This window comes from Salvia hispanica, chromosome 1 (assembly GCF_029641045.1).
Source record: "Salvia hispanica isolate PSC_SH4W2 chromosome 1, Shi_PSC_v1, whole genome shotgun sequence".
Taxonomy (NCBI): Eukaryota; Viridiplantae; Streptophyta; class Magnoliopsida; order Lamiales; family Lamiaceae; genus Salvia; species Salvia hispanica.
The window spans coordinates 2,390,360-2,410,675 of NC_142692.1; the positions used below are offsets into that span (position 1 = coordinate 2,390,360).

General features: G+C 34.1%; 2 protein-coding genes and 3 long non-coding RNA genes across 5 annotated transcripts; all 5 read left to right on the top strand.

The window, feature by feature from the left end:
• The first annotated feature begins 864 nt into the window (after positions 1-864).
• On the top strand, positions 865-4,004 carry LOC125223495 (uncharacterized). Its single transcript, XM_048126674.2, has 2 exons — positions 865-3,564; positions 3,658-4,004. The coding sequence occupies exons 1-2, from the start codon at positions 882-884 to the stop codon at positions 3,981-3,983; spliced, it is 3,009 nt and encodes a 1,002-aa protein (XP_047982631.2). The 5' UTR covers positions 865-881; the 3' UTR covers positions 3,984-4,004.
• A 1,769-nt stretch (positions 4,005-5,773) lies between these two features.
• LOC125223498 (uncharacterized) lies at positions 5,774-9,720 on the top strand. The gene is made up of 3 exons (XR_007176721.2): positions 5,774-5,957; positions 7,567-9,107; positions 9,265-9,720. It is a non-coding gene; the product is annotated as an uncharacterized LOC125223498 (long non-coding RNA).
• A 2,284-nt stretch (positions 9,721-12,004) lies between these two features.
• LOC125223499 (uncharacterized) lies at positions 12,005-12,633 on the top strand. Its single transcript, XR_007176722.2, has 2 exons — positions 12,005-12,282; positions 12,430-12,633. It is a non-coding gene; the product is annotated as an uncharacterized LOC125223499 (long non-coding RNA).
• Positions 12,634-13,298: 665 nt separating this feature from the next.
• On the top strand, positions 13,299-16,429 carry LOC125223496 (uncharacterized). The gene is made up of 2 exons (XM_089063272.1): positions 13,299-15,959; positions 16,057-16,429. Exons 1-2 carry the CDS (start codon positions 13,307-13,309, stop codon positions 16,380-16,382), a joined length of 2,979 nt encoding a protein of 992 aa, XP_088919398.1. The 5' UTR covers positions 13,299-13,306; the 3' UTR covers positions 16,383-16,429.
• Positions 16,430-19,615: 3,186 nt separating this feature from the next.
• On the top strand, positions 19,616-20,206 carry LOC125185282 (uncharacterized). The gene is made up of 2 exons (XR_007170095.2): positions 19,616-19,763; positions 19,896-20,206. It is a non-coding gene; the product is annotated as an uncharacterized LOC125185282 (long non-coding RNA).
• Positions 20,207-20,316: the final 110 nt, after the last annotated feature.

Below are 20,316 nucleotides of genomic sequence, written 5' to 3' on the forward strand. Positions count from 1 at the left end.
TATTCCAAGAAAAAACAAAGCATTGTTCCCTGATTCCCACCTACAGTCCAAGTTGATAAGTTTTGAAAAGCCCATATCAGGTCAGTAGCAGGGCCTGTTCTTGATTGGGCTTAAATTGTGGTGTGGGCCGAGCCTGCCCCCAATACATAGCTCACTTAAATAATTTTGAAAAGCTTATTAATCCACATATTAGTAAACTTCTTTTACATAACTAAATATGAATTGAGTATATTTTTATTTTGTTGTCATTTTAGTTTTTTTATGTTTTCGGGTGGTCTCTAGTAATAATATGATTATTATCTATTACAGGAATAAGTGTTCAATGTTTCTTTAATCAACTCCACCTTCTATAATCAGAGGAACAAGTGTTCAGTGTTTCTTTTATTTTTCATTTCTTTCGGTTTTACCATTTGAAAACGGTATTTCATTTTTTTTTTTATCACAGCTAAAATTACTCATGTTTAAAACTATTTACTTTAATTATTACATCCAGTGGCGGATCCAAGATTCATAAACGGAGGGGGCAAAATATATATTAGTAGGTTGGTTTAGGGCAAAATTGACATTTTTTTTCGATTTTCGGAGTGACGTCAGGGAAAACGGAAGGGGCGGACATGGTAGTTTTACGTCCGAATGAGAGGAAATTAGTCGCACGGAGGGGGCGACCGCCCCCTCCTGCGCCCCCCCTAGATCCGCCAGTGAAATTTACATCTATTGATTAATTAGAAAAAAATACATCAAAAGGGGTTTAGAGGCACATTTGCACATTTGCACATTTTAGAGTTAGTTGAAAAAAGAAAACCCCATGACAAAGTTTTCTCCACTGCTTTATCCTTGCATGGATTCCATTGCATTATATAACTTGTTTATTATCCAATTTAATGTTTGTCTTTGCAAGAAATTGGTCTCGCATGGCAAACTTGATGACATTTCTTCTTTCTCTACCACTCTTTTACTTCTTCCTCACAACCTTTCTTCCACCTACAACATGTTTCAACAACCAAACAGACCAACTCTCACTACTAGCCATCAAATCCAGCCTCCAAGATCCACAAGGAGCTCTCTCTTCATGGAACCAAACACTCCCCTTCTGCAGCTGGACAGGCATCCAATGCCGCGACAACAGAGTCGTCGCCATAACCTTGCCCTCTCTCGGCCTCATCGGAAACCTCTCCCCGCACATAGGTAACCTCTCTCTTCTCACCAACATCACCCTCAATACCAACTTTCTCCACGGCCCAATTCCTCCACAAATCACTCGCTTAACCAAACTCCGGTTTCTCGAATTTAGCAACAATTCCTTCACGGGTGAATTACCAAAAAACTTGTCACAGTGCCTCAATCTAGTGCAGCTTGCTTTCTCTAGGAATCTCATTTCTGGAACCATACCTAATGAACTTAGCTTCTTGCCCAAACTCGAAGCTATATCTTTTTCAAGAAACCGGTTTTCTGGGCTTATTCCTTCATCCATTGGTAACATAACAACCCTCCAAAGGCTGTCTTTAGGAGCATGCCTTTTGGCCGGAGAGATTCCCGAGTCACTCAGCCGCCTCCACCGCCTTTCATTTCTTCAATTGAGTGAAAATAGTTTCACCGGTAGCATTCCTCATGGTCTGTTTAATCTAACTAACATTTATTACTTTGATGTTTCTTATAATAAACTTCATGGAGTTATTCCTTCTACTATTGGTGTCACACTCCCTAATCTTAATTCTCTACTTCTTAAGCGAAACCACTTTAGTGGGCCAATTCCTAATTCCATTTCAAATGCTTCATTGATTGAATGGATCATCTTGTCCTCTAATAGTTTCACTGGACCTATACCAAACCTTGAGAGACTTGCGTTAATTCAATGTTTCTTCTTAGATACAAACTTAATTGAAGATGACATGAGCTTCATTTCATCATTGACAAATTCCACCAATTTAGAGTGGTTCGATGTTAGTGAGAACATGCTGAGTGGTTCTTTGCCGGAATCCCTAGCCAATTTGTCCATTCATATCACTGTGTTTGATATACAAAAGAATCAGATACAAGGAAGCATCCCTGTAGACATTGGAAACCTTGATAATCTTCAAATGGTTGATATGTCTTACAATCTTCTTGATGGCCTAATTCCCATGTCAATGTCAAAGCTGTCGAATTTGCAAAACCTTCATATGAGAAGAAACAGATTCAGCGGGGAACTGCCATCTATGTTTGGGAACATGACTGTTTTGAGTCGATTCCAGCTTGATGGGAATGAGCTTTCTGGAAATGTGCCTTCCAGTCTTGGCAACTGCACCAACTTGCTAGAGTTAGACCTCTCCGAAAACAAGTTCACTGGTTTGATCCCTCGAGAAATCATGAGACTTTCGTCTCTTTCCATTGTGCTTAATCTCTCTCACAATGCGCTCGAGGGTTCTATTCCGAGTGAAGTTGGCTCTTTGAGAAACCTTGCGGCTTTGGACTTGTCTAGCAATAGACTGTCTGGAGTGATTCCCACCTCTTTGAACAGCTGCGTTAGCTTGCAACGGATCTACCTCGATAAGAATCTTCTTCATGGAGAGATTCCTGAAGGAATGAGCACTTTGACGGGCTTACAAGAGTTGGATCTATCGCGGAACAATCTGTCTGGTTCTATTCCCTCGTTTTTGGGGAGTTTGAAGCTTCAGAAGCTCAACTTGTCTTTCAATAGGCTACGAGGAGAGATTCCCAAAAGAGGAGTTTTTGCTAATAGAAGTTCAATTTTTCTTGATGGAAACCAAGATTTGTGTGGTGGAATTGAAGAGTTGATGTTCCCACCTTGCAAAGGAGTAGAATCTTCCAAGGAAAAGTTGTCCACTTTGTGGAAGATCTTGGTCCCAATATTGGTTGTCGGAGGCTTATGCATTGTGATTTTAGTATTTATCAAGTACAAAAAATTAGAAGAAAATGCTTGTCCTTCTGCAGATACCATTGGTGTCCAACCATTCATGAGGTTTTCTTATGCTGATCTCCTTAAAGCAACAAATGGATTCTCCGAGAGTAACGTGGTTGGTTTTGGGAGATTCGGGTCCGTTTACAAAGCTGTTCTCGATGATGAGAAAGACATAGTTGTAGCAGTCAAAGTGCTTAATCTTGAGGTTAGAGGGGCGTTAAAGACATTCATGGCAGAGTGCAGAGCATTGGGAGGCATAAGACATAGGAATTTGGTGAAACTTGTAAGTGTTTGTGATAGTGTGGACTTCAAAGGCAATGATTTCAAAGCATTGGTGTATGAATTCAAAGTCAATGGAAGTCTAGACAAATGGCTTCACAACAACGAGAAAGAAAGAGGTGAAGATTTCAAGAGTCTTAGCATAATCCAAAGGCTTAACATTGCCTTAGATATTGCTCAAGGGATTGAGTACCTTCACTTTGGTAGTGGCTCATCTATTATCCATGGTGATTTGAAGCCCAACAACATTCTCTTGGATCATGATATGGTTGCTTGTGTTGGGGATTTCGGATTAGCTAAGGTTGTCTCAAACATACTTCCATCATCATGTGAAAGCAACACGAGTTCCATTGGGATCAAGGGTACCGTAGGCTATGTCCCTCCAGGTATTTCTTGCATTACATCTTCAACTTTGTTACATGGCAACTTTATAGTCGGAATTTAACTTTTTTTCCCCTTTTCTTGTAACTTTTGTGTAGAATATGGCTCGTTTGGCTCGATATCTATGCTAGGGGATGTATATAGTTTTGGGGTCATCCTTCTGGAGATGTTCACAAATAAAAGGCCAACAAATGATTTATTTGGTGGTGAGGTAAATATCCATAGATATGTGAACTCCGCTTTGCCTCATGGAATAATGGAAATTATTGATCCAGAATTAGACACGAGAGCTTTGAAAATGGAGTTTATTGTTCGTGTTTTAAAGATTGGAGTCTCATGTTCAAAGGAGAATCCAAGAGATAGGATGCCAATAAATCTTGTTGTTAGTGAGTTGGCTGGTATTCTAGCTCAATGTATGAACTAGATAAGTTGTTTTCTTTCTAAAGTCTTAATTATCTTTGATTCTTCTAGTACTAGTTTGCTGTTTTTGGTACTTGATGTGTGATTTTAGGCCATTGATATATAATTTTGGCTTCTCATATTGATATTTTAATCTCTAGAATCTTTATTCCCACAATACTAATGGTAATTATCTGAACGGTGAACTTTTTTTAGTTAGCAACTTAAATGATCGGACAAAATCAACTCTTTTCCAATTGATTATAATTATTGTGGATAGAGTATTCGTTTTATCCGTTAGGCTGACACACATTACCTTTTTTTTTTCCTTCAATTTTATTTATATATTATTTTAACTATCACTGTATTATTAATTAGGTTGTATAATGATTTTTCAATATTTATTTAAAATTGATTGTAGGGTTTTATTATTTGCATAATTAAATGTTATAAATTATAGTATAAAAATCAAGGCTCATGCTGTTTATTATTTCTTTTACTTAAATAAATTGAAGAAAATAAGAAAAAAAATGATCGACCTTTGAAAAGTTTGTCATGCTAGCTCTTTCTTTTTGTAGATAAAGCAGCAAAACCCGAAAATAACAAACTAACGAAGATAAAAAAACACCTAATGTATCATGCATGACTAAGATCAATAGGGGATACGTATATTTATTTGTACATTATTAATGTAAATACATTCACAATACTGATGAGAGCAAAATAAATTTTATCAAATTAAGAAATGATCATATATATAATTACAAAAGAAAATATAAAATATAGTCACTTAGCATTATTTATACTTTGATTAAAAGTAGCATCTCCCACTTATATTATCTTGAATTGAATAAGACAGTAAAAGATAAAATGAGATACGGAAATATCAAGAAAGGCGATTCGAACATATTTTAGTGGGCAATTGTTGCTGCATAACTCTCTTTTTAAGGGAAAACTTTAGTTTAAAGAAACTGTAGAGTGGTAGGATTCTTTATGGGAAATTTCCTACAAGAAAAGAACACTTGTAACCAATAATTAGTAAAGTCGTTTAAACATTAAGATAAAGTAATTAGTAAAATCATTCAATCATTAAGATAAAGTTGCTTTGGAAGGAAGTTATTCATTCCATTCACAAATGTAATTATCTCTCGGCTAGCCTCACGAGGAAAGACAAAGTTCTCATATGAATATTTGGGGTCATAACAGATTTTAGAAGCTTTGGAAGAGAAATTAAAGAGGTGGCCAAGAAAGGCATGCAGATAGAAGTGAGGAATGGAGCCCAAACCCGATTCTAGCACGACTGGTGGATGGGAAAAGATACTGAAGAACCTCCTTGGGAACCTATATCGAGCTAAGGGAAAACACGAGAGATGGAGAGTGTGGTCGTTTCACGGTTCTTTGGTTTTCTCTGTTTCTAACTTTGTCTTGCAGGTCAATCAGAATTTGAAGGATGCGGACCCTAGAGCTTCTCAAGGGCCTCACTTGGAGAAATCTCGTGCCACCAAGAGATCAATAACTACATGTTTGGTTTGTATTGCAAGGAAAACTCAACACCAAGGAGAGACTGTTCAGACATGGCATAACAATTGAGGATGATCGATGCATCTTTTGTTATGAGGAGCCGAAATCTTTGGAGTATATTATTTTCAGCAGCGGAATTTCAAGCTAATTGTGGTACGTACTACAGTTGTGATAGATGGAACATATCCATATGCCTCCCTAAGGACTCGATGGTGTGTTTCCTCTCTTGGTTGGGCACCCCTCTCCAAAAGGATGATAAGAAGACGTGGATATCTATGTTTTGTATCATATCTTGGTCGATCTGGAACATAAAGAATAAAATGATTTCCAAAAGTTTGAGCCAAACTGGAAAGCCGAAAAGAGAAGACCATTTTTGCAACTTACGCTATGGAATACAAGCTTCCAAACTGCCCTCACAACACAAATGTCGATCGTTCTAGTGCACGTCTTCAGGTTTTGGAGTGAAGATTGATACCAGGTTTGTGTTGTTGCTTTTGATGTTTCTTTGGCTCTTTAAGTGTTTAGCGTTTAGCCTGTTGGTGTATGACTGAGATATCATTGTACTCTTCCGTTTTCGGTTTTTGCGGCTTGGCTTCTGGCCGCTTATCTCGAACCTTTGCTTGCTGCTTGCCTGTTCGTGCCTTTTTTAATTTTAAAAAAAATGATAAAGTTGCTTTGTCACAGAATAATAAATTGAATAAAGAAGCATATGCATGTCAATATAAAACTGTTTATGATGCTTAATGTTTATGGTTACATGTGTTGATTTATAGTATTTTGTAAATAAGCTATAATAAATGATGAATTCTGTATTATAGTATTTGGATGTGATATATTTCGTCCCATTTTAGGAGTCCCAGTTGAGTTCAGCACGAGTTTTAAGAAATGTAAAGGAAAGTTGGTGGAAAAAGATAGTGAAATGTGGGTCTTACTTTTTTATATTAGTTTTATAATAAAATGTAAGTGGAAAAAAGTTAATGGAATGTGGGACCTAATACCATTTATGGAATATTCCAATCGGAACTCTTAAAGTGGGACACCCAAGAATGGTAAACCGGGACTCCTAAAATGGGACGGAGAGAGTAATTGATATGTGATTTATTTATTTTAATTTATACTTGTGCATTATAAATTTATACGTCAAAAAGAGTTGGGCATGACATGCTTTGTCGAGTGTGAGTTGATAAAAACACTACTTTACCTTCAAACCCAATAAAGAAAACAATTTAAAGCGAAATAACCAAAAGTAAGCACTTTAAGATAAAGTAATTAGTAAAGTCATTCAATCATTAAGATAAAGGACACTTTGATAAGAAAGTGGTACTAGGATTCTTTATGGGAATTTTCCTACAAGAAAAGAACACTTAGTAAGTTGTAACCAAGAATTAGTAAAGTCGTTCACCCATTAAGATAAAGTAATTAGTAAAGTCATTCAGTCATTATGATAAAGTTGCTTTGCCGAGTGTGAGTTGATAAAATAAACCAACTTTACCTTCAATTAAAGAAAACACTTTAAAGCGAAATAACAAGAGTAAGCTTTTTAAGTAATAGTAAAGTCATTCAATCATTAAAATAAAGGACACTTTGATAAGAAAGTGGTAGGATTCTTTATGGGAAATTTCCTACAAGAAAAGAACACTTGAAACAAAGAATTAGTGAAGTCGTTCAAAGTCATTCAGTCATTAGATAAAGTTGCTTTGCCGAGTGTGAGTTGATAAAAAAACTACTTTGCCTTCAATCCCAATAACACTTTAAAGCGACATAACAAAAAGTAAGCAATTCATCTACCACTATAGAGTTAAGGGAAATTGATTAGAAAAATTATAAACTTTCATACAAGTTTGGTATTTCTAACCATCATAAAAAATGGTATAAAAATCATTAATTTTTTGAATTGTGCGGATTTCCATACTAAAATTTACGGCATAAATTTTGCTAGGTGGAATGCCAAAAACTTACATGTAATAGTCGGAGGTACATTGAAGGTTGGCTTCATCAGATAATAGAGCTGTGATAGATAAATTGAAAATGTTTCATAACTTTTTTTTTATTGGAAACAATAGCGAATTTGGATCTTTTCGATGTAGGATGTTACCAGGACAAATGTATGGGAATTTACTTAAAGTTAGAAGATGGGCAGAGCATAATCAAAGAAGCAATTCTCTTCCTATTGGAGAACGCATAGGTGGCATCTAGCTCGCTTATATCCTGGTGAACTTTTGTTTGGTGGCTTTGGTTGACGAGTGAGTGTTTTGTTTTTGTTTCGTTGTTTTCTTAGAGGGTGCACTTCTTGATCTTCTCTTGGAGAGTGTTTTGCTTAAAAATATAATAGTATGGTAGGGCACAAGTAGGGATGTCAATGTAGGAGGACCAAGAATTCATTTCACGGTTACTCATCAATAGTATCATTTAATATCAAAACAAAATTAAGCTCAATTATATAATCTTAACAAATCTAAACATCATATTTTTATAATACAGTCTTGATATTATTCTCAAAATAGGAAGGAATTAAGAGCATCCACAGCGAGTGCTCTCAGCTAAGAGCAGCTCGTGCCATCGGCACGGCCAAGCCCTAGTTCACCATTGTGCTCGTGTCGACGGCACGAACGTGTTCTTGCTGGAGAGCGCACACTCTCTGCGAAGGACCACTCTCCCAACCCACATAGCGCGATGTGGGCTGGGCGTGACGCCCACTCGCCCCTCCGCGAGTGGCCGTCGATTTAATGCATTTTTTTTAAAAAAAAATTTCATAAAAATCCAAAAAAGTCCGCAAAATTTTCAATGTTTTTCCCACTTCTCGATATAGAACCGTTTATGACTGTTTTTGCATTTTTTCTTTAAAATTATTATTAAATATATATTTTTATCCCAAATCCATCTAAATTATCAATAAATACTCGCATTCATCACTCAATTTTTTTTATATCAAACCAAACTATTTCTCAAACATTTTTCTCAATTTGAATTCATGTAATTTAATTCGATTTTTAATTTTTAGGATCTAAATTATGTATTCTAAAATTTTTAGGATTTAAATTATGCAAGTTTTAATTTTTAGGAATTTATAAGCCATTTTTGGGTTTTTTAATGAAGTTTTATTATTATTGAAATAGTTTTAGTAATTGTACTTTTTAAATTGAATAATAGAATAGTAAGACCCATAAATAGTGAAGAGCATGCTCTTGGGGAAGAGCACGGTTGAGAGTGTTGGGTCTTAGCTAAGAGAAAGCGCCCAGCTGAACATTTCTCAAGAATTAATAGGTAGAGAAATTAATTAGTTATATGATTAAAATTCCGACAATAAATTCCTGATTTTCAAATTAACTAAATTATAAATAACTAAAATTTAAAAATAAAATAAAATTATAACATAAAATTACTAAATTATCTTTATAAAATTTTAAAATTGTGAGGCCCCACGCACCATGCAGCATGTATTATATACACACACATGGTTGCTAATAGTAACTTAAATCCCAACTGAGTTTTGAGAGTAATTGCTTTAGGTTTTATATAAATCCAAAAATGGGTTCAACAAGAATTGAAATTATGATTCTTCTTTTATTGATGGCTCTCCTCATTTCGTCACAAGTTGGAGACGCTCGACAGCTCAATCCAGTTTCATGTAAGCGTTTTCTTTCTTTCAAAATTTGTAAGCTTCATTACAAGTTTTTTTCTTGATTAAATATTATGAAAACTCTTGTTAAGTAGTACATGCATAAGATTATTCAGTTGTTTGTAGGATTATTAATTAATTACATTGTGGGAATTGTTTCATTCAGCTAAAGAAGGTGAAAAGATGAGAACTTTAGGTAATTGTACGTATGGATGCTGTGGTGCGTACAGCGGATCAGGCAAAGGCGGAGGCAAAAGCGGAGGTGGAGGCAAAGGCGGAGGCAAACCCGGAGGCAGAAGCGGAGGCGGATATTGCCACTGCTGCAAATATCCCAACACTCACAATCCAACCAACACCCATACTTAGGCTTCTTGGTTTGATGGAATGGAATAAGGAGGGAATAAAATGGAGATGAGAATGAAATGAGAATTCCATTTCATTCTTGTGCTTGGTGAATGTAAGGAATACAGATGGAATAGAATTGAGTAGTGTGTGTAAATTATGTGTAGTGTGTGTTGTGTGCAATGTGTGTAGTGTGTGTTTAGTGTGCATAATAGTGTGTGTACAATGTCTGTAGTGTTAATTTTTATTAATAATTAAAAATTCTAAAATTTTAAATTTATTACAATTAAAATTATAGAATTGAGCACACCAAATGCCCGCTCCATATCCTTCCGCGCAGATTGGGTCGTTATCGGGTCAACCTAATATCGACCCAACTTAATACGGATAAATCCAAACCCAACCCAAAATATTCGGGTTCTTACCGGGTTCCAACCCATAAATTTCGTGCGTGATTGTGCGGACTATCATGTTATGTCGAAAATCGTCAGCTATGCCGTAAATGCTAATAAGTTATTAAGCAAATTAGCTTGACATGACATGATAACGACCAGAATTTGTGATATTACACAATTAAAACATTTGGGTTGTGATACGTTGCTAAATTTTCTTAAATTGCTAACTTGTTAACTCATAAACTAGTGTATTTAAAAATGTCAACACGATGATACTGAAATGTCAACATAAACTTACGTTAAGATTTTAATATATCGTGTTAACATTAATATTTAAATGTCAACACAATTTATCAAAATGTCAACACAAATATGTGTTGACATTTTTAATACACTACGTTGATGAGTTAGCAAGTTAGCAATTTAAGAAAAGTTAGCATTATAACGCACTTCCCAAAACATTATATTATCACGATTTAAATATAAATAATAAAATTAAAATATAATAGATTAATTTAATTAATAAATAAAAAATAATTTAATAATATTTTTATTTCTTAACGAATAACCAAAATCCAACCCAATCCTAAACTAGTAATTAAATTGGAGAAAACACGATCTAATTTTTATTTTAATAAAATAGTTATTAAAAAAAATTGTGCAGAGTTCAATTTTCTCGTATAGCATTATAGTTAACGGGCTAGCCCAAAACAAAGTGGAGAGTCTCGTCTCTTTTTATTTTAATTCTTTCTTACTTCTAATAATTCGCAACAGTGAATATTTATTTTCGAAGATTTAAAATACTAGTACATCCGTTCATCGAAAATAAAATCCACATGATCGAAAATTAAAAAAATACACAAGTGACAAAATATTTGATACATGAGCCATGAGGGACCAAACCATGTCCAATCAAAATGTGCTTATTTATATATATTTGATTTACATGATTTATTTACATGATTTATAAGTCATGGATTTAAATTAGATGCAAAATATAGAACGTTTCAACAATTACCATTGAGTAATAAAGTCAATATTATTGCCAAAGTATTAAAAATTCATTACCCAAAACTCCTCAATATTAAAAATTTAACCCAAAACTCATGAATATTCAAAATATGGCCAAAACTCGGCTTTTATATATGTATAGATAGATTTGGAGTTGATCATGTGCATCATGATTGTGTATCGACTCACGATATATGTGATTCGTATTCTCGAAATGAGGGGACACACCTCAAGATGGTGCCACGCCAGAAGTTGAGGTGCCAGCCGGGGCTTCGTCCGCCCAAGTAGGGGCGTAGTCACATTAATTTTCAATAATCATGTTGTGCAATTAATATAGTACACGCGTTCAATGGGGACGTATATAAATTGATCATGATATTCATCATTCATATTTATTAACACGAGCATGGAAATTTCCCACAAACTACTCCTCCCATCGCTTTCTTATTAAAAAGTTCTTGTTTCGCTTTAAATTAATAATCAATGTTTAATTTCAACATTCAATATCTTTCCCTGCATCCACACATAGATTGCCAAGGACCACACATTCTATATCAAGACTTCAAATAACTTTTTTTTTTCTTTTTATTATGCTCAAGTATTGAACGAGCCTATGAAAAACAGTGCAACGAGCCTTTCAATTTTGCTGATGATTTAAAGGAAAACTGAACGGCTTCAGCAGTAAAAAAAAGATTTGTTTTCTAAATTGCATAATATTTACCTTAAATTTGGATAATCTTGAATATTTAATAATTTTAAAATAATTTTAGCAACGGTTTGTGTACCCATTAAAATCTTGACCATAACCTTTTATCAATTTTACTAAAAATACATAAATTTTACTAGTTTTTTCTTTACTAGGCCTGTTCATGCATGCTTCCAAGTTTGTGTGCCCAGTAAAATCTTGACCATGACCTTTCATCAATTTTACTAAAAATACATAAATTTAAATCATAATTCCGAATTTTAAGATATAGAAACCAAAGTCTGCATTTTTGCAATAGAGTTGAACTTTCAAATGAATCGCCTTTGCACGCTATTTTCAACCTGTGGGAATCCACACAACAAAAATATCAATGAAAAAAGTAGATCTTGATTTTTTAGCATCAAGAAAATTAAAACATATACTCCCTCAGCTCCGTCCCTCCCTCCGAGTCTGAGTCTGTAGTAGACATTTCTTTTGAGCTTGAAAGTGAATAAAATCGTAACACGTTACCAGTTTGATTTTTGGACAAATTCATTTATTGCTAGAAGAATTTATGTATAAATATATAGACATTCTCATACAAAATCCAAAAACACATATACTCATTAAATTTTCAGAGAAGAAATGGTTTCCAAAAGAAATGTATCCATAGCTTTTATGTTAGTTATTATAGTGCTTCTCATTTCATCGGAAGTTGCAGATGCTAGAGAACTAGCTGAGACATCGCCACGTAAGCACTTTCGTTCTTTTAAATTTTTTCTCACTCTGTCCACGATCATTACTTATAATTTTCAATTTCAGTTTGCTAACAAAAATTAGTTCATTGACATGTAAATAGTATTAGTAAAAACCTAATTACATTGTGGGTATGTTTCAGCTGAAGAAGGTGATGATATGATCGGAAGAGGTGTACGTTTAGACTATGAGTGCCCCAGTGGATGCTGTGGTGTTAGTGTAGGTACAAAACCATCCGGACAATATTGCCGTTGTTGCTCTTATTAATCCACACACTTGATGTTTTTATTTATGTTCAAAAAAGAAACAAAAATAAAGTTCATTAAAGATAATCATTGTGTTTAAATATTCGTCAAAGCATTAGTACTTGGTAATTTTGTAGGTTTATGTCGGAATTTCTTTATCCAATACTCGACAAAGTTAAATGTTTTAATTTGTCGATCTAAAGAAATACTCCAAGAAAAATCATGCAAATTGATTTTTTTAAAAAATATTCCCACCTGACAGGCTAGCCCAAAACAATGAGATTTATGGCCAGGATAAATATATGTAAGCCCAAATAAAAAGAACCCGACAAATCCAATTGAAAATATTCCGAAAGCAAATGAATTGAATATTCCTAAACATAAAACAACTTTATGATTATTATGCCATGTAGTAACCAGCTGGTTTATGATTTTCAAATTCACGGCTTTTTTTCCACTAAAAATATAATACTACAATAAATCTAAAAAAGAAGGAGAGTACTGTAATTACGAAGATTTTTGTTCACTAGCTTTTCTCAGATATTAATATTTTTTTTGAACTTTAGGATTCTTACATATTAAGTAGCGCAGTCACAGTATTATTTTAATTATTTTATTATAGTACAAATCACTACTATAATAATAGCAATAGTAATAAAGAAAGTTTTCTCCAATGCTTTATCCTTGCATTGATTCCATTCCATTGGAAAGTTGCATTATATAACTTGTTTATTATCCAATTTAATGTTTGTCTTTGCAAGAAATTGGTCACGCATGGCAAACTTGATGACATTTCTTCTTTCTCTACCACTCTTCTTCTTCATCCTCACCACCTTTCTTCCACCTACAACATGTTCCAACAACCAAACAGACCAACTCTCACTACTAGCCATCAAATCCAGCCTTCAAGATCCACAAGAAGCTCTCTCTTCATGGAACCAAACACTCCCCTTATGCAGCTGGACAGGCATCCAATGCCGCGGCAACAGAGTCGTCGCCTTAACCTTGTCGTTTCAAGGCCTCGTTGGAAACCTCTCCCCGCACATAGGTAACCTCTCTCGTCTCACCAACATCACCCTCGATAACAACTATTTCCACGGCCCAATTCCTCCACAAATCACTCTCTTAACCAAACTTCGGTTTCTTGAATTTAGCAACAATTCCTTCACGGGTGAATTACCAAAAAACTTGTCACAGTGCCACAATCTAGTGCAACTCGCTTTAGCTAGGAATCTCATTTCCGGAACCATACCTAATGAACTTAGCTTCTTGCCCAAACTCGAAGCTATAGTCTTTTCAAGAAACCGATTTTTTGGGCTTATCCCTCCGTCTATTGGTAACATAACAACACTCCAAAGGTTGTCTTTAGGAGCATGCCGTTTGAATGGAGAGATTCCCGAGTCACTCGGCCGCCTCCACCGCCTCACATTTCTTCAATTGGGTGGAAATGGTTTCATTGGTACTATTCCTCATGGTCTGTTTAATCTAACAAACATTTATTATTTTGATGTTTCTAATAATAGTCTTCATGGAGTTATTCCTTCTACTATTGGTGTCACACTCCCTAATCTTGTTGCTCTAGGTCTTGAGAGAAACCACTTTAGTGGGCCAATTCCTAATTCCATTTCAAATGCTTCATTGATTGAGTGGATCCTCTTGCGCTCTAATAGTTTCACTGGACCTATACCAAATCTTGAGAGGCTTACTTTGATTCAAGATTTCAACTTGCAATCAAACTTAATTGAAAATGATATGAGCTTCATTTCATCATTGACAAATTCCACCAAATTAGAGAGCTTTGAAGTTGGTGAGAATATGTTAAGTGGTTCTTTGCCTGAATCCCTAGCCAATTTGTCTGTTCTTGTCAGTATCTTTGATATACACAAGAATAAGATACATGGAAACATTCCTTTAGGAATTGGAAACCTTGTCAATCTTGATGTGGTTGATATGTCTCACAATCTTCTTAATGGCCCAATTCCCGTGTCAATGTCAAAGCTCTCGAAGTTGCATACCCTTTTTATGGGAAGAAACCGACTCGGAGGCGAACTGCCATCTTTGTTTGGAAACTTGACTCGTTTGAGTAGATTCCAGCTAGATGGGAATGAGTTTTCTGGAAATGTGTCTTCCAGTCTTGGCAACTGCACCAACTTGTTAGAGTTAGACCTCTCCGAAAACCATTTTAGTGGTTTGATCCCTCGAGAAATTATGAGACTTTCATCCGTTTCCATTGTGCTTAATCTCTCTCACAATGCCTTTGAGGGTTCTATTCCAAGTGAAGTTGGCTCCTTGATAAACCTCGCAGCTTTGGACTTGTCTAGCAATAGACTGATTGGAATGATTCCCACCTCTTTGAGCAGTTGTGTGAGCTTGGAACGCCTCTACCTCGAGGAGAACTTTCTTCAAGGAGAGATTCGTAGAGGAATGAGCTCTTTGATGGGCTTGCTAGAGTTGGATCTATCGCGGAACAATCTGTCTGGTTCTATTCCCTCGTTTTTGGGGAGTTTGAAGCTTCAGAAGCTCAACTTGTCCTTTAATAGGCTACAAGGAGAAGTTCCAACAAGAGGAGTTTTTGTGAAAAAAGGTTCAATTTTTCTTGATGGAAACCAAGGTCTTTGTGGTGGAATGGAAGAGATGATGTTCCCTCCTTGCAAAGGAGTAGAATCTTCCAAGGAAAAGTTGTCCATTTTGTGGAAGATCTTGATCCCAACAATGATTATTGGAGGCTTAGGCATTGTGATTTTAATTTTCTTCAAGTGCAAGGAATTAAACGGAAACCCTAGTCCTTTTGTGGATAACATTGGTGTCCAACTATTCACGAGGTTTTCTTATGCGGATCTCGTTAAAGCAACAAATGGATTCTCTGAGAGTAACGTGCTTGGTTTTGGGAGATTTGGGTCCGTTTACAAAGCTATTATTGATGATGATAATGACACAATTGTAGCAGTCAAAGTGCTTAATCTTGATGTTAAAGGGGCCTCAAAGTCATTCATGGCAGAGTGTAGAGCATTGGGAGGCATAAGGCATAGGAATTTGGTGAAACTTGTAAGTGTTTGTGATACTGTGGACTTCAAAGGCAATGATTTCAAAGCATTGGTGTATGAATTCAAAGTCAATGGGAGTCTAGACAAATGGATTCACAACAACGAGGAAGAAAGTGGTGAAAATTTCAAGAGTCTTAGCATAATCCAAAGGCTTAAAATTGCCTTAGATATTGCTCAAGGGATTGAGTACCTTCACTTTGGTAGTGGTTCATCTATTATCCATGGTGATTTGAAGCCCAACAACATTCTCTTGGATCATGACATGGTTGCTTGTGTTGGGGATTTCGGATTAGCTAAGATTGTCTCGAACATACTTCCATCGTCATGTGAAAGCAGCATGAGTTCCTTTGGAATCAAGGGTACCATAGGGTATGTCCCTCCAGGTATATTCTTGCATTACATCCTGAACTTTGTTACATAGTAACTTTATAGTCCGAATTTAACTCTTTTTTTTTCCCTTTTCTTGTAACTTTTGTGTAGAATATGGCACGTTTGGCTCGATATCTATGCTAGGTGATGTATATAGTTTCGGGGTCATCCTTCTGGAGATGTTCACAAATAAAAGGCCAACAAATGATTTATTTGGTGGTGAGGTAAATATCCATAGATATGTGAACTCTGCTTTGCCACATGGAATAATGGAAATTATTGATCCAGAATTAGACAGGAGAGGTTTGAAAATGGAGTTTATTGTTCGTATTTTAAAGATTGGAGTCTCATGTTCAAAGGAGAATCCAAGAGATAGGATGCCAATGAATCTTGTTGTTAGTGAATTGGCTGGTATTCTAGCCCAATGTATGAACTAGAAAAGTTGTTTTATTTAAGTCTTAATTATCTTTGGTTGTGTTTTTGGGTATTAGTTGATTGAAGTTTCTCACTCGCATGGCTGCACCTATATTCTACTTTCAAGAACTTCATTTTTTTTTTCTTTTATTCTTCAATTTTAATATTTATATATATTATTTTAACTTTGTATAATTTGATAATTATAATTAATATTATTTTTCAATATTTGATTATAATTTTTATTCATAATTGATTATTAGGGTTTATTGTTTACATAATTAATTTTACAAATCATATCAAAATCAAACTCATTTATTGTTTTTGTTCTTGAATAAAATGAAGAAAAAAACATATTGACCCCACCTTTAAAACAGTTTGATATTCATTTAGTTCCAGGAATACCTATACATATATAGAAGGGAAGTCTTGAAGAAATAATTATACCTTTATGAAACTTTTAATGAAATAAAAGAATTATTTATGGTAATAATTATGGGTAGTGGAGACGAAAAGAATTTTGATGATAGATGTAATATCTATATATATAAGGACTGATTGACAAACATTAAATAACTTTAAATGGATGATTCCTACGTCCTTTTAAAATTAATTATAATAGAAAATTTTGATATAATGTTTCGATATTCAAGAGGCATATTCTGATAATTGGCCAATTAATTATTTAGTCAGGAAAATAAATTAGTGATCCAAAACTAATTCATAGCAATAAAACAAATGTCACCATCTAATTAGATATATTTAGTGAAATCATGTTAGTTTACGGGTGAAAATTTTCGCTACGAATTACCGATGAAAAATACATTAATTGAAAAGGGAAAAGATTACCGACGGAATATCCCGTCGGTAGTTCCGTCGGTAATTAGCAGCGAAGTTTTCCATCGGTAATTTGTAGCAAATAATTTCCGTCGCTAATTCCGTCGGTAAATTGACTTTTTTTTTTAGTGAATGCTATTTTAATTGGAAGGTTATCTATTATTTAAAATTCATTATTTATTAATGACTTCATGTGAGTTTCATTAATTGGTGTCATGTTATAGAATTTTTTTTTATAATATATTTTAATTTTACATTTCATATAATGATATTGCTTTTTGTTTTAGTTAATTAATTGATAGTGTGCAATTAATTCAAGAAAAAAAGCACAAGGGCTGATACTAGTTAAAATTAAAAGACAGAATTGTAGTATTTAACTAAATCAAAATAGCGTTAAGGTTAGAAGATTAATTTTATGCCCATATGGTGCTATATTATCCAAAAACGTTTTAATGTGCTATTCCAATGGTGTATATATATGTGAATACACGTACGTGGGATTAATAATGAAACTGATGAGACTTACCAAAATAGATTTCATGAAATTATGAAATGATCGTAACTACCAAAAATTAATTGCTAACTAGCTAGTGTGAATTTCACACTACATTTTCCTTGAAATGATGTAGAGTAATAAAGTTAATACTAAAAAGTATTAATGATGCAGAATTAAAATATACTAATTGCTTTTAGTTTTTATATATTGATCAAAAGTAGATTCCTCACTATCCTTCTCCTACTTTGATTATCATGGATTGAATAAGAGAAAGTAAAAGAGAAAATGAGATTCCGAAATATTAATAAAGGCGATTCGAACATATTTTAGTAAGAAATTATTGCTGCGTGATTCTCGTTTTCATTAGTTTAATAAATCAAAGTAGACATTTTGATAAGAAAGTGGTGGGATTACTTTGTGGGAAATTTCCTATAAGAACACTTTGTAACAAAGAATTAATAAATTAATTCCACCATCAAGATAAAGTTGCTTTGTGAGTGTGCATATAAATGTTGGTTTAATTTGTAGGAGTACTAGGAAATTTTCTATAAGAACACTATAGTAAAAGTCATTCCACCATCAAGATAAAGTTGCTTTGTGAGTGTGCATATATGTTGGTTTAGTGGGGGAATAATTAATGTCTAAGATAATTTTTTTTAATGTAAAATATTGAGAATTGAATAGGAGAAACCTCCATTGAAGGAGGATGGAGAAAATGTAGAAACCGTCAATCATGGGAGAAAACAATTTATAATAAAATGCCTTTTATATAGACTAGAAATAAAGGCTAAACTAAAACCTAATTGCATTCTATTTTCCAATTCTATTAATTATGATATAACTTTTAAAAGTTCAGTTTATTATTCATAAAAAAAAGCAGCTTTAGCTTTGTCTTCAGTCTCGATATATGTATAAGAAAATACTTTAGCGCGAAATAACAAAAGTAAGCACTTCATTTACCATTTAAAATTCTGCTTATTAACATTTTTAATTTTATAAATTTCACGAAAATCAAAGCTTGATTTTTTAGAATAATTAGAGTAAGTACTATTCTTACTTAGCCACGAATAATTAGGAATCGAATTTTTTTTTAAAAAAATAATTAAATAGCACTACTCTTGCTTAGCCATAAAACTTAGATACGTAACATATGGCAAAGCACAAGACGAGGAGCCAAAATATCATACCACGAGGTCGAAAAATGCATTTCACAATTTACTCAATAAAGCTTCTTTTAATATACAGTAGTAGGACAAAAATTAAGTCAAATTCATACTATATACTAGTAGAGTATTAGTTTTAATCTTAATACATCATATTTTTACTATAGGATCTTGATATTTATCTTAAAACATGTACTAGTTTTACCAAGTAAATAATACTACATCCGCCCTCCAAAAAATTTTCCGGTTTGACCGGACACATGTTTTAAGAAATATAATGAAAATGAGTTGAAATAGTTAGTGGGGAGTGGACCCTACTTTTATATATTAGTTTTATAATAAAATGTGAGTACGAATGATTTAGTGGAATATGATATCCACTACCAAAAATGGTAAAAAGTGAAATGAGACAAATTTTGAGGGACAGACGAAAATGGAAAAATAGGACAAATTTTCAGGGACGGAGGTAGTACTACTCTCTCCGTCACACAAAAGATGTCACATTTCCCTTTTTGGAAAAAGTTCTCTCTCACGTTAATATAAATATATTATTTTCTCTTTCCACTTCACACTCAAAACAACACCTCTTAAAATCCCATGCCAAACCCCAAGTGTGAAATCTACTATGGGACAGAGGGAGTGCTATTTTATAAAAGTTAATTTTAACATAACATTACTATCATATCCTTATTAAATTTTGAAATGTAAGGTCCCACCCACCATGTATATATAGCTCCATCATTTCACTTGTATCTCATGAGACAAATTAATGCTTCATTGCTTTAGGTTTTCAATAAAGCCAAAAATGGGTCGTCACACAAGAATTGAAATTATGGCTCTTTTCTTATTTATGACTCTTCTCATTTCCTCACAAGTTGTAGGCTCTCGAGAGCTCAATCAATTTCTATGTAAGCATTTTCTTTAATTTCTTTGAAAAATTATCAGCTCATTCAAGTTCATGTAGACACTCTTTTCAATATGGATAGATGCAAAACACTTTCTTCATTAAATCTTTTTCTGAAAAACTCTTATATTTTCAGATAACGATGGTGGGAAGATGATGCGAAGTTATGCACGTTTTAATTGTCCTAGTGGATGTTGTGGTGAAAGCGGAAAAGGCGGAGGCGGAGGCAAAGGCAAAGGTGGAGGCAGAGTCACAAAAGGCGGAGGCGGAGGCGGAGCCAAAGGCGGAGCCAGAGGCGGCTGCATTTGCTGCCCTTAATGTTTGATTTCAAAAACAAATGTTTTATTTCATGTAGTGTAAGGTGTTCAAAAGGATAAAATTCAAGTAAAGTAATTAAAGTCCGTGTATTTTTGAATATTTGAATTATTCAAAAGTTTCTTATTATTAGTTCTTGTCAAACATCTTTACAAGGTTTTTAATTTTATATTAATATTTTGATGTTTGAAAATGGTTTTGATTTTCCTCGGCATCTAATAATAAAATTGTACATAAAAATA